The sequence below is a fragment of the Podarcis melisellensis genome (assembly GCF_964234715.1).
Source record: "Podarcis melisellensis genome assembly, chromosome: 4".
Taxonomy (NCBI): domain Eukaryota; kingdom Metazoa; phylum Chordata; class Lepidosauria; order Squamata; family Lacertidae; genus Podarcis; species Podarcis melisellensis.
This window is the reverse complement of record NC_138531.1, coordinates 77270250-77285015: the sequence shown is the minus strand read 5'-3', so window position 1 is coordinate 77285015 and position 14766 is coordinate 77270250. Positions and strand designations below refer to the sequence as shown.

The window sequence follows — 14766 nt, the reverse complement described above, 5'->3', positions numbered from 1 at the left end:
TCTTGCAGTCCATGGGACTCTCAAGGGTCTCCTCCAGCACCATAATTCAAAAGCATCAATTCTTCAGCGATCAGCCTTCTTTATGGTCCTAGGGTACAGGTTATAAAGACTAGGACTAGCCGTTTGAGAAACAGTTTCTATTCAAATGTGATTTTGGTTTTAAACACAGTGTAAGGTAGTCTCTATGGGAGTATATTGTATTTAATTTTGGGGTATCAGAGTTTTTAGGGGGCTAACCAGGCTGGGATAGGAGGCTTGTTGGTTTCTGAATGTCTGATGTAGATTTTCAATTTTGTTGTTCTGTATGGGACAATGACAATAAAGATTATCGTATCGTATCGTAGAAAGCATTTCCTGGAGGTACAATACTGTTGCTCTGTACATTGAAGAGAATACGAGTCCAGCAAACTAGACATTCCAAAAGATTCATCCAGGCCCCAAGAGTAATTTAGTACTGGGGATATACTCTCATCCACCTGAGCAAACTGCACAGGATGATCTTGAGCCAGAGAATGAAATCAAGGAAACATCCAAAGGAGGAAGTGTTATAGTAGTGAGTGAGTTCAATAACTCTCAAACAAATATGAGATACAAGCATATTCCAGTCACGGTGACAAAGAGATAACTTTTCTAGATGTCCTAAATGACTATGCTCTAGAAAAGTTGGTCGTGAAATGGACCAGGGGGGCCGTAACCCTGGACTTAATCTTAAGTGAAGTCCAAGACCTGATGTGAGGTGTAAATGTTGTGGAGACACTTCATCGAAAGATCTCAGGGCAATTCACAAGATAAAAACACAAGGGAAAGTTAAAACAAAAAAGGACAAAACAATAAACCCCTCTCCCACAAACACATTTGAAAGGAGGCCTGATTAAAGAGAAACGTTTTTGCTCGGTGCCTAAAGATATCTCACCAGCTGCACCTCCCTGGGGAGAACATTCCACAGACAGGGAGCCACTGCAGAAAAGGCCTGTTCTTTTGTTGCCACCCTCCGGATCTCACGTGGATAAATGCAAAGAAGGGCCTCAGATGATGAACACATAGTCTGGGGTGGTTTATGTTGAATAGTGGGTAGACATGGCGGACGACACAGCGATTTCTCCAAAGCAGCTCTTTATTTTGTAAGCTGGAACAGAAAACTGAACAGCCAACAGCTCAGCCGGCCTGCTTTTATAGGCAGCCAGCTATCAACATTGTAGCAACAACAACCCAGGGTTTCCCGCCTAAAATAACTGACGTGGACCTGAGTGAAAACTATCAACAGTATCCCCCTGCTGGTCCAGGGTGAGAACTTCAGTACATAACAGTTTATATGAAAAGAGGAGGTCCTTGGGCATTGTGATCCTGAGTTGTGAACAGATAGCACCCACCCACCCAAAATTGATAGGTCTTGATTGCTACCCCTCATCTTTCCCACTTCAGGTGGGAAGTTTAGATAATGGTTTATTTGCTTGAGTCAACTACCCTATTCCAGATTCATCTACCCTATTCCACTAGCAGAAGCCAGCGCAAGGACTCTCACTAGCACAATGGGGTATTCCTCCCCACCTCTCACAGATTCATTCTGGAGGGTTGAGAGAACTCCTGGAACAGGGGGAGTAGAGAGGAGATGGTTCTCTTGGGCAAGCGAGACATGACTGTGCTGATGGAATGATCTCCTTAGCGCTATGCTGAATTCCACTCATTCTTTTTATAGTAAAAATATATTGGAAAATATTCAAAAGCAAGAGAGAGGAAAGCCAGACAGAAAGAAGACACTTCTTTAAGTCATCTTAAGAGTAGATTGGTATGGGATTGCATTGCCAAATTCAAGTCTGCAATGAAGAGCTGCTGATTTGACTGTCGCTCAAGGATTTGGTGAGAATAACAGATCAAGCTTTTTTAAAAAATAAATAATTAAATGTTGGGCAACTGTTCAGCATACAAGTATGAAGGATGAGCAGCTGATAGCATTCCAGAACACAATAATATATTTAGACCATGCTTTTTTATTAAGAAATGTTAGAATGAAGTAGAGGATAAAAGGCTTTGGGCTGCATTTGTAGAGGCCATGACTAAAGCACACAAATTAAGCTGGACATAAAATACAAAGGCAAAAAACTGAAAAGCCACTTAGGTATAACAGAATATATTTTGCATTCCTTTTTTCCCAACTTGCGTGCACAATTTTGCTATCTTGTCAAATTAATCATTTCAGGCTGCAATCCTATACACATTTAGCTGGGAATAAGTTACGCTGAATGCCTTTAGACTTACTTCTGAATGGACATATATAGGATTGCATGGTTAACCAGATAAGCATCAGCTGTCCTACAAGATCACCAGCCTATTGGTAGAGATAGAAGTTTAAATTATAGTGTTTCTTTATTATTTATTAGGTTTTTTATCCCACTCTGCGTCCCCAAGGAGCCCCGGGCAGTAAACAAAACAGTGGAAGGTTTTATAAGTTTAGGACTTCAGTACTTCAACCCCCTTAGCCAAAAACCCTTACTTAAATTATTAATCTAGAATTCATTCAAGGACTTGCCTGCAGCCGAATAGTAGTTAGTCAAGGAAATTTGCTTCACAGGAAATGGCAGCTGGCATGCACTTTAATTTTGTTGCATTATATACCAAAAGAGATATGGCTGTTCTGATTAAGAATAAGTAACGGGAAACTGTCGAGTGCAATGAAGACTGTAAATTGTTCCCTATGTTTACTGGTGGCTTCCACAGGCTCCCACTATGTCAGCATACTTTGGAACTACAGACAGCTGCTCCCATAATGCAGCTGAAATAAGAGGCTCTTGGAGAGCAAACAAACCTTTCACTTTTCCTTCAGGGGCTTCTTAGTTTCTGACTTGCTTCAAACTGGCTCAACAGTGCAACTACCTGGGAGTCTCAACTTCCATAGGCTGCAACTACACACAATAGAGGCAGACTTCTTGTTTAAACTCAGTTGTCTGTCCCAATCACATATGAAGTGAGGAGTACTTAGTGTCTAAAATAAGATTTTTCACCATTTGTTTACAAAAGTTAGTGAGGTTTTCCTCCTTCTTGAAAGGGGTATTAAACTGACATTCTTATGAGAAATCATAAAGTGTTCTCCCGAATGATATGTGTGCACATCATGTGTCAGTTTGTAGATAATTATTTGGTTATTATACAGTAGATCGGGCACAAGGTTGTTGCTACATGTAATAAGAGCTGACTTGGCATTTTAACTTTACAGAGTTTGAACTTGGAACATGACTACAAGCTGCCATGCAAAGTCCAACAATTACAGATATATAGCCACAGATATAACTACTGAGGACAATGCAGAAGATAATGTTTACATTTGGCCTAAAATGATATGTGTAAATCTCCTGACAAAACTCCTACCCATTCTCTGAAAAGTATAAAATGCCTCCTGAGATCAAGGATGTTTCAAAATCTCTCATACTGATGCTCTCTAAGATGGGTGGAAAACCTTATGGTCCTCCAGATGTGGCTGAACTACCTGGCCATTGCCCATGCTGTCTGGTGGTGATGGGAGAGTTGAAGTTCAACAACATCTGGAGGGCCATAGGTTCCCCACTGCCATATTGTAATCAAGAAAACATCTGACCACCCCTCTGATTTACAGAGTTTACAATTCTTATATTGTTAGTGTGCTGTGATCGGTACTCACACATGGCCATGCCTCATGAAACAGATGAATGTTGCCTTTACTTCCCAAGCGAAAGTATCTGAGTAGACAGTGGCATGCATAGCAAACATGCCATCCACCCGCCCAAATGGTTTCCTGTTTCAAAAGAGGCTGTTGCAGCATGAGACGTGCCCACATGGAAGCAGCATCCATGCCCAAAAGGTAAGTGTACAGAGATTTTTTTTTCTTGGCAGCTCTTACTCATCTTTTTCCTAGGGACAAGAAAGACAAAAGGAGGAGGCATGGGCTATGTTCATACACAACACAGGACTATGGGAAACTGAACCATTAAAACTAAAAGCCCATCAGCTCAAATGGTAGAGAATACAACTCACTGTTTAGCTCTGATTCTGTGTGTACACGTGGTAGATAAATAATGTGTTATTGATACTGCCTCCTGGCGCAATGAAAAAACAAAACACAAAAAAACACACAAAACAGGACAGGAAGAAGTACATTTCATGTACTCACAAAGAATGCTCACTTTAGAAAACCCTTACTTTTGATACATAAACAGAGCAGAAAGTGAAATTCTAGCTCCATCCTTCTATAGACCATTAGGGTCTCTAATCAGGGGCGGGAAACCTGTGGCCCTGCATGTGTTGCTGGACCACAACTCCCATTGTCCAAGATCATTGGCTATGCCAAGTAGAACTGGAATCCAACAATATCTGAAGGCAAGCCCTCTATTCCTACTCTATCTCTACTCTGGTCATCATGGAAAGGGCACACTTTGGCTGGGGTTTCACCCCCCCCCAAAAGAGATTGTAAAGACAATATGTGGGCCCCAAGACTCAGGAAGCACTTTGATCTCTTACCCCACACCTGACCACTGCTTCCCCTTGTTCCTGAATGTTCACAGAAGATCACTCATGTACTAGAGCTACTTGTGCATTCCTCAACACAAAGTGGGAATCTCTGAGGCAGGGCAGCGGCGGTGGCAGCAGCGAAACAGAAGGCGTTTATATCCTCCCGTGTGCTTCACATGCGTTTGGTTGAGTGCAGAAAGTGCCGCACAAGCTTGCCAAAAGTTCCAGGTAGGAACACAGCGAGCTGAGAGCATCTTGGCACTTCTGCCAGCCAAACATTGCAACCAACTAAACACAGCAGGGAGGGGGGCAAACATTCCTTGCTCCTCTGTGGTCACAGGAGGTGCTTTTCAGGAGCAGCTCCTTTCCCTACTGCCTGGTTTGCTAATCTGAAATGAAATGGGAGATCAATAATTGAGAAGATGGTAAAGATAGAAGCTCACAACACTGGAGAAGGCAGGAAAAGCACTTCAGCTGCAGGCTGGGGTGAGGGGTAGGACCGCTAGAAAGCTGCCCTGGGGACGCACAATTGTGAACCAAAGCAACGTATTTAAAAATAGCTTAGGAAAACACACTGGAAAGGGCCAGCTGCACGTTTCACAGATACTGTATATAAAGAAGCTCTCTTGTAGGAATTTACACCTAGCTACTGTGGCCACACAGAGATTGCTCCTCAACAAACACATTCCACAATGTGCTACAGTGACCATGTGTGAGCATGCATGTGCAACTACAGCACATCCTATACTCGGTATACAGACATTCTGGTCAGGGTATGCAGCTGAACACCCTGGGCAGAGTGAGGGTCAAGAAACTTTCTAACTAAATGCAGCATAGAGATGAAGGCTGGTGGAGAGACTTAGCAAGAGTCTTGCAGTATAGTCAGAGTGCCCTGCAAGGAGAGAAGTGGTTGCACGGCCTCAGGGGAATGGAGGGGCTGGGATGGAGTGGATCACATAGAGCCTTGACCTCAAGGGGAAAATGGAAGCTGAGTGGAAAGCTGGAAGTTCCTGTTGTACACCTTTCACACAACCATATACATGGAGAAAGACAAATGAATTCTGCTTTAGACACGTAAGTACTTAAAGTCATAGATCGCGATGTCTCGCTTATCAGGAAGTTAAGTTAATCCACTTCAGTGCGCACACCAATTGGAAGCGCAGCCAGGATGAAATTCTCAAGTATAATTAGGCTGCGTACACATTATACAGCTAGGTCATTCTTATTCTCAATTCAGATCGAAAGTGGTTTGCTGGGGGGAAACACATCAAAATGCAGGATTTCATAAGAATAGAATACATATGGATTGATGCTAAACTAATGCCATACAAACACTGCCTCCCCAACCAGCAGTGGGAACAGGCTGGATGCACAGTAAATGGGAGCCCGTACACCACCTTACTAGAGAGGGATAAAAGTCCAATTGAACTCAGTGGGGGAGTGCATCTAACTAAGCCTGCTTAGGGATTGTGCTGCATGGGATGCAGAAATAGTTGTGTGGCGCATGCATGCAAACCCTAGCACATGCTTCAGAGCAATGCAGGCAAGAATAGCCCACAACTGCACCAAATTGTGTCCAGAATCAGAAAATTGCTCCATCCCGGTCTGTGCTCCCAATGAGACCTATTTTTAACACACTGAGATTCTGCCACAAAGCACCAATCCACTTTATTGCACAGAGCTCCGATGCGCAGCGTGCAGCCCTCTTGACGTACAAGGTCCTTGTGGCACATTACAAAGTCACGCACAGCGCACAGATCTCAAGGCAGAGCACGATGTTCAGGGAGGAACTGGTGCAAGAATCAGAAAACAACAAATCCCCCCCCCCCAACCAGGGTGGGATGGATAATAACTTAAAACACTGACAATCTGTTTTTCTATAATGGTACGCATATACCCCCCCCCCCCCAAGAAGCTGCTCTTTCGTCCCAGCCTTGACAATGCCTCAGTACTGTATAACACATCCTGGTCCTAACTAAACTCTTACATCAATACTGCACCAGCAGAGTTTTGATGTACAAACCCAAGTCCCCAGAGAGATGCGGGAGCGTGAGTCCAATGAAAAGCCTCCTCTTTTTTATTTTTGGGCAAGGTTTCTTCTGCTTTCTATCTGAAGAACCTTCATTGGAAAAGTGTCTCTTCTGAATTGTTCTGCTGCAGATAGAAGGCAGAAAGGAATCTGGCCAAGGCGAGCTTATCATTCGGAGCGCAGAGGCGGGAAATGCAAAAACAAAAAACCCAAAAAAGCACCCGAACGGTGTTCAAAGAGAGAGAGCAAAACTTGGCGCGCGCGCTCGGAAGTCGAGCAAGTGTGGAGTTGTTGTTGCCGCTGCCGCCGCCTGGCATCGTGGCAAGCGCAGAGCAGGCGGGCTGTCTGTCTGTCTGAGGGGGTCCCCGGAGCGCATTGCACCTCTTTTCCCATTGAGGTGCCAAGGCTTGCAAGGGCGGACGCGCGCCGGACTGACCTGCCAGGCGCCTCTCGCGGACGTTCTTCCAGAGTAAATCCCAGGCTTTGGCCGTCGAGTCCCGGAGCTGCTCGCTGAAGGACCTCCGCAGCTGGGGCTTGGCCGCCGGCCGCTTGCAGCTCATCCTAGCGGCGTCCGCGGGGCATAACGCCGCCTCCGGGGGCTCCGCGCGCGCGCCGAAACCGCGTCCCGGAGACGCACAGCCACATGCGGAGCCGCGGCATGAGCAAAGCCCCGCGGGGGCCCAGCCGCCGCCGCCTTCCCTGTGGGGCTTCTCCCGGGCCTGGTCGCGGCTGCTGCTTCTTTTTCCTGCCGCCGCCGCCGGCGTGGCTGCCCGGAGCGCCGAGTCCCGCTGGCGCGCCGTGCGAGCGGTTGTGCGGAGGCGCTGGGCTCCTGGGCTGCTTCCCCCCTGCGCTTCGCCTTCTCCTCCCTCCGCCCCCGGAGGGGTGAGCTGAACTCTCCGCTCGCCGCCTTGCAGCTCGCCTCGCGGAAACCGCCCCCGGAAGGGTCATCGCCGCCGTCCCGGCCATTAGGCAGCGCCCCTCGCCCACAGGCGCGCCCCCCGACGCCCCTCGCGCAGGTGAGGAATGCGCGCCCGCCGGGGAAAACGCGCCCCGTTCATTTCAATGGAGCGTCTTCCCCGGGAAGGCTACGTGAGTAGGGTTGCACCCCAAAGCAGCAGCAAAGCCCAGCTGCAGGCTGCAGGCTACAGGCAACAAGCGGGCCAATTTTTGACACACTTGGAGGCAACGGCAGAACGGGATACCTGCGAGCTGGCACTGGCCGCCCCACTGATGCCAACCGGCGGAATTCAGAGGAAGAGGCAGGCCCAGAAGCTGCAGAGAGCAGGAACATCCACTTCATGCATTTAAAGCACGGGACTTCCGCCAAAAATCCTGGGAACTGTAGTTTGTGGGTGCTGGGAACTGCAGCTCTGTGCGAGGTCAGGGCCGTGCCCAGGTTGCTGTGGAGGAAATCTATTTGCTAATCTACGTCAAAGTGTGTTCACTTTTTTAAAAAAAGTCATGGGGGTGGCCCTACCGTACAGCAGTGGTAGCCAACGTGGTGCTCCTGGGCTTTTGCTGAACTACAACTCCCATCATCCCTTACCACTGACCATTCTGGCTGAAGCTGATGGGAGTTGAAGTCCTACAACATCTGGAGGGCACCGTGTTGGCTACTCAACATAATTATGCATGTGTAGAGAAAGTGGATAGGGAAGTTTTTCTCCTTCTCTCATAATACTGCAACCTGGGACTATCCAATGAAGCTGTATGGTGAGAGGTTCAGGGCAGGCAAGCCGAGGTACCAGCTGGAGAGTTGAGAAATGCTATTCCACTCATGTGCTCTAAAAAGTTCATTTGGTAATTCTGACATCTTGAAGAGGCTGTGTTGTTAGAGGATGTATCCCTTTTAGCGCATGCATATGAGCACCACAGACAGTGGAAGAAAAACTCAATGCACAGAATAGTAAGGTTTTGATCAAGTTTATATCCCACTCTTCAAAAAGATTTTTCCTAGAAAGAGGATTTCTCCCATGTTTCATTAAAAAAAAAGGTTGTGTTTTTCATCTGCTGGGCCAATTCAGAAGTTTTTTGTTGATTGAGAGAGGGTGAATTCGAGATAAGGTGAACTTCATCAAAGAGTTTCACTTCAAAGGAGCCTTAACTACAAACACGATTGATGTGCCATCAATAAGTGAGAACGGAGGTTATCAGCAACATGTGGAAGAGACAAGGCCAAATTTAACAGGTCGTTTTCATGTCATCCTTTCTCTCTCTAGTCTAGATACACCTGCCCTGTCCCACCCAGGGACCTGTGACCTTCCTGATGTGAGAATATAGCTCCCACAAGCCCTGACCATTGGGCTGTGCTAGCTGTGACTGATGGGAGTCCAACATCTGGACTCAGGTCCCTATCACTTGCAGGCAGCGACCTATATGTGCCCAATCAGTGGCTGCCTCACTGCACTTGAGAGCAGCGGGTTAGCTTAGAGGGTGCAGGGCAGGCTGTGTGGCACAAATGTCACCTCCAATATATTGCCACTGCTCCCATCCCCCACATCTGCCTAAGGTGGCTGCATCACTATGCTACTTAGTAAGGCTGATCCCAGAGATACTGTCCACTGATTTATGGGCCTGGACAAAATAATGTCACAAGCTGCAGCAAACACAGCCCAGAGGTTGTCGGTTGTCCATTCCCACTCTGCTGGATTAATGCACTTTCTCAAACATCTGTCCAATATTAAACACAGACTCCAGGGCGAAAGGGAAACTTGTCTGCGGCAGCTGATAGATGCTGCTTTATTAATGACGAAAATACTTTTCGCATTATTCTCTGGCCCAAGTGAACAGGGTCTCCTGGTGAGAGGCATTTTTATGCAACCACCCTTTGAACTGTTTGGCGGTATGAGTTTTAATTTGTGGGATGTGCAGTGGAAGCACTGGATGTGGTGGAAAGCGGGACGCCTCCAACTTTCCCTGGAAGAGATTGGGCGGTTCAGTGGGTTGGTTTTGTTCGCTGCTAATGAAATACACTCAGGAATGAAAACGACATTCCTCATGCCACCCCTCCTCCTGTTCTGCCGGAACAGAGGCACAAAAGGTTTCATGTTATTCTAATTATGTATGGTTTTTAGTGCCTACATTGCGACAGTAATTAATTACTAGTTTAATTGATACCAGATGATATTCCTGCCTCAATTAAGAAATGCATTAATTTTCCATGTTATTGTTTCTCCTATAGAGTCTAGATTTTATTTCCATTCGGATCAAGAAGGAAACTGCTATTCAGCTTGATGGCAAATACCTTCAGAAGTGTGGCAGGTACTTTATTTTGACAATGAAGCGGCTTCTTTTTTCATTACAGTGGTACCTCGGGTTAAGTACTTAATTCTTTCCGGAGGTCCGTACTTAACCTGAATCTGTTCTTAACCTGAAGCACCACTTTAGCTAATGGGGCCTCCTGCTGCCACTGCACCGCCAGAGCACGATTTCTGTTCTCATCCTGAAGCAAAGTTCTTAACCTGAAGCACTAATTCTGGGTTAGCGGAGTCTGTAACCTGAAGCGTATGTAACCCGAGGTACCACTGTATTGTTTTTGTGCTGTTTTTATTTGTAACACCAATGAGTGCACCTGCAGGGTCCCAGCCTTCCCTTCACTGAATAGCCAATAGAAGGCTTTGAAACCTAATTGCTACAGGAAGGTGATTTTCATGGGGCAGGTTGCAGCTGGGGAGAGAATGGTTAACCCTTGCCTCTCCCTCCCCATTTCACCAAAAATGCCCACATGCTGTAATTCAAAGAATGAGGATTCACAGCAGAGGGTGGGCAGCTGGGAAGTGAAGGGTTAACACTTACCTCATCAGATGCAACTCTCTTCCTTGAAATCACCTGCCTCCTTCTACAATTAGGCTTGGGGGGAAACCTATGGATTCCAATAGAAGACTCCCCCCCCAATCTATTTGCTGGTGGTGTGCAAACAGTGTTTGTGTGCTTGTAGTTGCTACGAATGCATTTGTAGTTGTGATGTGTGTGGTTGCAATGTGGTGTGTGTGTGTGTGTGTGTGGTGCCCACAACAGTTTTCAAATACGCTATGAGCCCAAGAAAGTTGGTGCCCACTGCAATATTTATTGTATTTAACATTAGCGTTAAAAATGCTGATTCCCTAATAGAACAAGGAATCTTGAATTATGACCTGGGCGTGCTGTGGGATCCTCCCAGACATCGCCTCTCTACTGCATAGGGAGACAGGTGTGCTGCTCAGAGTTCAAGCAATTTAAGAGATTTTCTCCTGGGGCTGGTTTAGGTGAGCTGGCTGCAGTGCCCTTTTCAGTTACAAAAAGGTCAGTTTTGACCATGCAGTCAAATTAGGAAGAGGTGTGTTAGAAACAGGATGTACGGTAAATGTTACAGTGCAATAGAAAGGCAGAGAAAAATGGGGATATTTTTAGGGCCTTCTTTTACAACAATGCCGAAGGAATACACTTGTTTTCTAGTAAGCATGGTTGTTAAAGCACCATACTATACACTGGTGCTTGATGCTGAAAAAATAACAAGCCACCAACCTAAATATTAGACAGGCAGTCTCACTAGACACTGTAGTCACCACATCATACACCAGAGGTAAAAAGGACTGTATTATTATTATTTTTACTGCCAGGCCAATATGATCTATATTTTGGTGACCCCTTATGTTGATAACAGATACAGAACTATAAAAGGAACATACCTTGTCATGGTAAAAACTAGCGCTGGGCTGAAGTATTTGTCCTAAGTAAAGGTAAAGGGACCCCTGACCATTAGATCCAGTCGTGACCGACTCTGGGGTTGCGGCGCTCATCTCGCTTTATTGGCCGAGGGAGCCGGCGTACAGCTTCCGGGTCATGTGGCCAGCATGACTAAGCCGCTTCTGGCGAACCAGAGCAGCGCACAGAAACACCGTTTACCTTCCCGCTGGAGTGGTACCTATTTATCTACTTGCACTTTGACGTGCTTTCGAATTGCTAGGTTGGCAGGAGCAGGGACCGAGCAACGGGAGCTCACCCCGTCGTGGGGATTCGAACTGCCGACCTTCTGATCGGCAAGTCCTAGGCTCTGTGGTTTAACCCACAGCGCCACCCGCGTCCCTAAGGTAAAGGTAAAGGTACCCCTGCCCATACGGGCCAGTCGTGTCCGACTCTAGGGTTGTGCGCCCATCTCACTTAAGAGGCCGGGGGCCAGCGCTGTCCAGAGACACTTCCGGGTCACGTGGCTAGCGTGACGAAGCTGCTCTGGCGAGCCAGCACCAGCGCAGCACACGGAAACGCCGTTTACCGTCCCGTTATAAAGCGGTACCTATTTATCTACTTGCACTTAGGGGTGCTTTCGAACTGCTAGGTGGGCAGGAGCTGGGACCGAACGACGGGAGCTCACCCCGCCGCAGGGACTCGAACCACCGACCATGCGATCGGCAAGTCCTAGGCACTGAGGTTTTACCCACAGAGCCACCCACGTCCCTAAGCAACTCTAATTAGCTTTGTGGCTGATGCACCCAGGCAAAAATGACAATTGCACTAATATTTTTAGGGGGAGGGATTTCCATTTTTTAAAAAAACAACAACTTAAGGGTGGTTCTTTCTTTCAATATAAATGCCTTGCTGCCCCTGTTGGAAACAGGTGTTTGGTCTGTTCCAGCAGCAGTTGTTTTACATTGTTATGAACTTTAACAACTTTACACACAGATAGGTTGTTTGGTTGGTCTGGCACCATAGTGGCTTCCAGCCTAATTCTAATGGTCACAAAATATAAGTCACCTACTAGTAAGCAGCATGATAACAAAAGTAAATAGTCAACTCAGTAGCACCTCAATCCATGTATAGTCTTAATAATATAAAATTATTTGTAGCATGAAGTACTACGGTGCAAGAACTCCTCCCTCAAAGTGGTTTTCAAATAGGTAATTCAATCAATGTGGCTCTTCCGAGGTACTATTTTTAAAAATAGCTTGTGCCGAGTTTCCAGTTAAAAAAAAAATCCAGCATGGTGGCTAACAGTAGTTAAGGGTACCATCCTACACATGCTTACTAGCAACGATTACCTCTGAATAAATATTCAAAATACACAATAAAGAACTATTTGGTTAACAAAAGACTTACATCCTGAAATTTAACACACACACACCCCATGCCAATAAAATCTCCACGCGCCATAACAGCAGAGACAGCAAAATAAATGAATTGGCTGGAACCATTCCTAAATGCCCCCTGAAGTAAGCAGGTTTTTCATTACTTGCCAGAAGACAAGCAGTGGCAGAGTCAAGTGGGACTCCCATGGGAAGGCATTCCACAGCTGTGGCTGCAATCCCAAAGGATCTGTCTTGCATCCCCACCACAGACGACAGGAGGACATGCAGCAGAGCCTCGGGTGTTGATAAGAATACTGCTAGGACATCCCATCCCCAGAATATCTGAGGCCTTAAAGGTAAAAGCCATCAAAACTCAACCTGGAAACAAATTGGTGTTGTTGTTTAGTTGTTTAGTTGTGTCCGACACTTCGTGACCCCATGGACCAGAGCACGCCAGGAACTCCTGTCTTCCACTGCCTCCCGCAGTTTGGTCAGACTCATGTTTGTAGCTTTGAGAACACTGTCCAACCATCTCGTCCTCTCTCGTCCCCTTCTCCTTGTGCCCTCCATCTTTCCCAACATCAGAATCTTTTCCAGAGAGTCTTCTCTTCTCATGAGGTGGCCAAAGTATTGGAGCCTCAGCTTCACAATCTGTCCTTCCAGTGAGCACTCAGGGCTAATTTCCTTAAGAATGGATGCGTTTGATCTTCTTGCAGTCCATGGGACTCTCAAGAGTCTCCTCCAGCACCAGAATTCAAAAGCATCAATTCTTCGGCGATCAGCTTTCTTTATGGTCCAGCTCTCACTTCCATACATCATGGATCGCTGCCCCTTCATGGATCACTGCCTTGCCATGGTGAAGGGGCTTGAATAACTCAGAGAAGCTATGAGCTATGCCGTGCAGGGCCACCCAAGATGGACAGGTCATAGTGGAGAGTTTTGACCAAACGTGATCCACCTGGAGCAGGAACCGGCAAGCCACTCCAGTATCCCTGCCAAGAAAACTCCATGGACAAAGGCAACAGGCATATAAAAAAAACAAATTGGTAGCCAAGCAAAATAGGAGTTACCGGTAATACTGAAACGGAAATTGAATTTCTGGAAGCTGTGTTTTGAATCAACTGACGTTTCTGAGAATCCTTCAGAGGCACACCCGTGAAGGTGGTGTTACAGTAGACTGGGGTTTCATAAAACCATAGAATTGTAGAATTGGAAGGGTCATCACATCCAACCCCCTGCAGTGCAAGAATCCTGTCCATTGCCGTCCGTGGGTGGTTTCAAACCACCAACCTTCTGGTTAACAGCCAGACACACTGACCGATTACGCCACAAGGGGTTGTAACCAATGTAGTGCTACGTTAAAATCACTGTGCTGGTGGAAAGCAAGGGAAAACACAAGTACATTACCAAAGATTGTTGTGCAACCGATTGCACAACAAGAACCAGCTGGGGTACAATAAGAATTAGCTGTCTGAGGAATCTTCCACTAGCACAACAGTTGCGTTGGATTCCTTTGTTGCACAACCTTTTAATTCTGCCATCCGTTAGTGCTTAAAGATGCACCCCACTTTTTGATGACTAGTCTGTTGTTAATTTCAAGCTTGCTTCACTGGTAATGTCTTCCTTTTTAATATGAAACTAACATGAAATTAGTGCACACCAAATTGTTAAATGACACTGGCATGGACCTTAGACCTTAAGATACGGATCGCTAATATGCACCATGTAAAGTGGTGGTCTTCAGTTTGATGCAATAGGCAGAAAAGGCAAAACACCTGCCTTCGTATTTATTTCTAGGATCTTGAATGAATTATACTTTTTTGGGAGAAAACAGTATGAAAACAACAGTATTTCTTTCTCTTCGCCACAAAGGAATCATCCCTCTCCCCCACAGTAGAGTTCAGGTCTAGATTGGAAACAAAACTGACGTGTCAAGTTAAATTGAAGCCCTTGTGGGATAAAGTCATCTATGAAATCTGCTTATACTTGCCAATCCTAATCAGGTACTGGATGGGAAAAACAATAAAGTAAACAAGTACTTAACATCTCCTGGGATTTGAAAACAAAAGATTTCACTTCCCTTGTTTTTCTCTCTCTAAAAAATGCCTTTTTGCTCCATTTTATATGCTGCATGCTGCATATTTAAAAGCCTAGGGACAGTGAAGTGTGGGCAAAATGTCCTTTGTTGATAAGGCAATTGTCTGGAAGAGGAATTCA

General features: G+C 46.1%; 1 protein-coding gene across 2 annotated transcripts in view; it reads right to left on the bottom strand.

The window, feature by feature from the left end:
• STARD13 (StAR related lipid transfer domain containing 13) overlaps positions 1–14766 on the bottom strand; it is a 208462-nt gene that overhangs the window by 119615 nt on the left and 74081 nt on the right. Inside the window, exon 1 of one of the 2 annotated variants that reach the window (XM_081909310.1) lies at positions 6945–7108. The exons of the other annotated variant lie outside the window; for it this stretch is intronic. Within the exon in view, the coding sequence (XP_081765436.1) occupies positions 6945–7068 (124 nt within the window). The 5' untranslated portion in view covers positions 7069–7108. Of the gene's footprint in view, positions 1–6944; positions 7109–14766 lie in introns of those variants that run through there. 2 annotated transcript variants of the gene reach the window in all.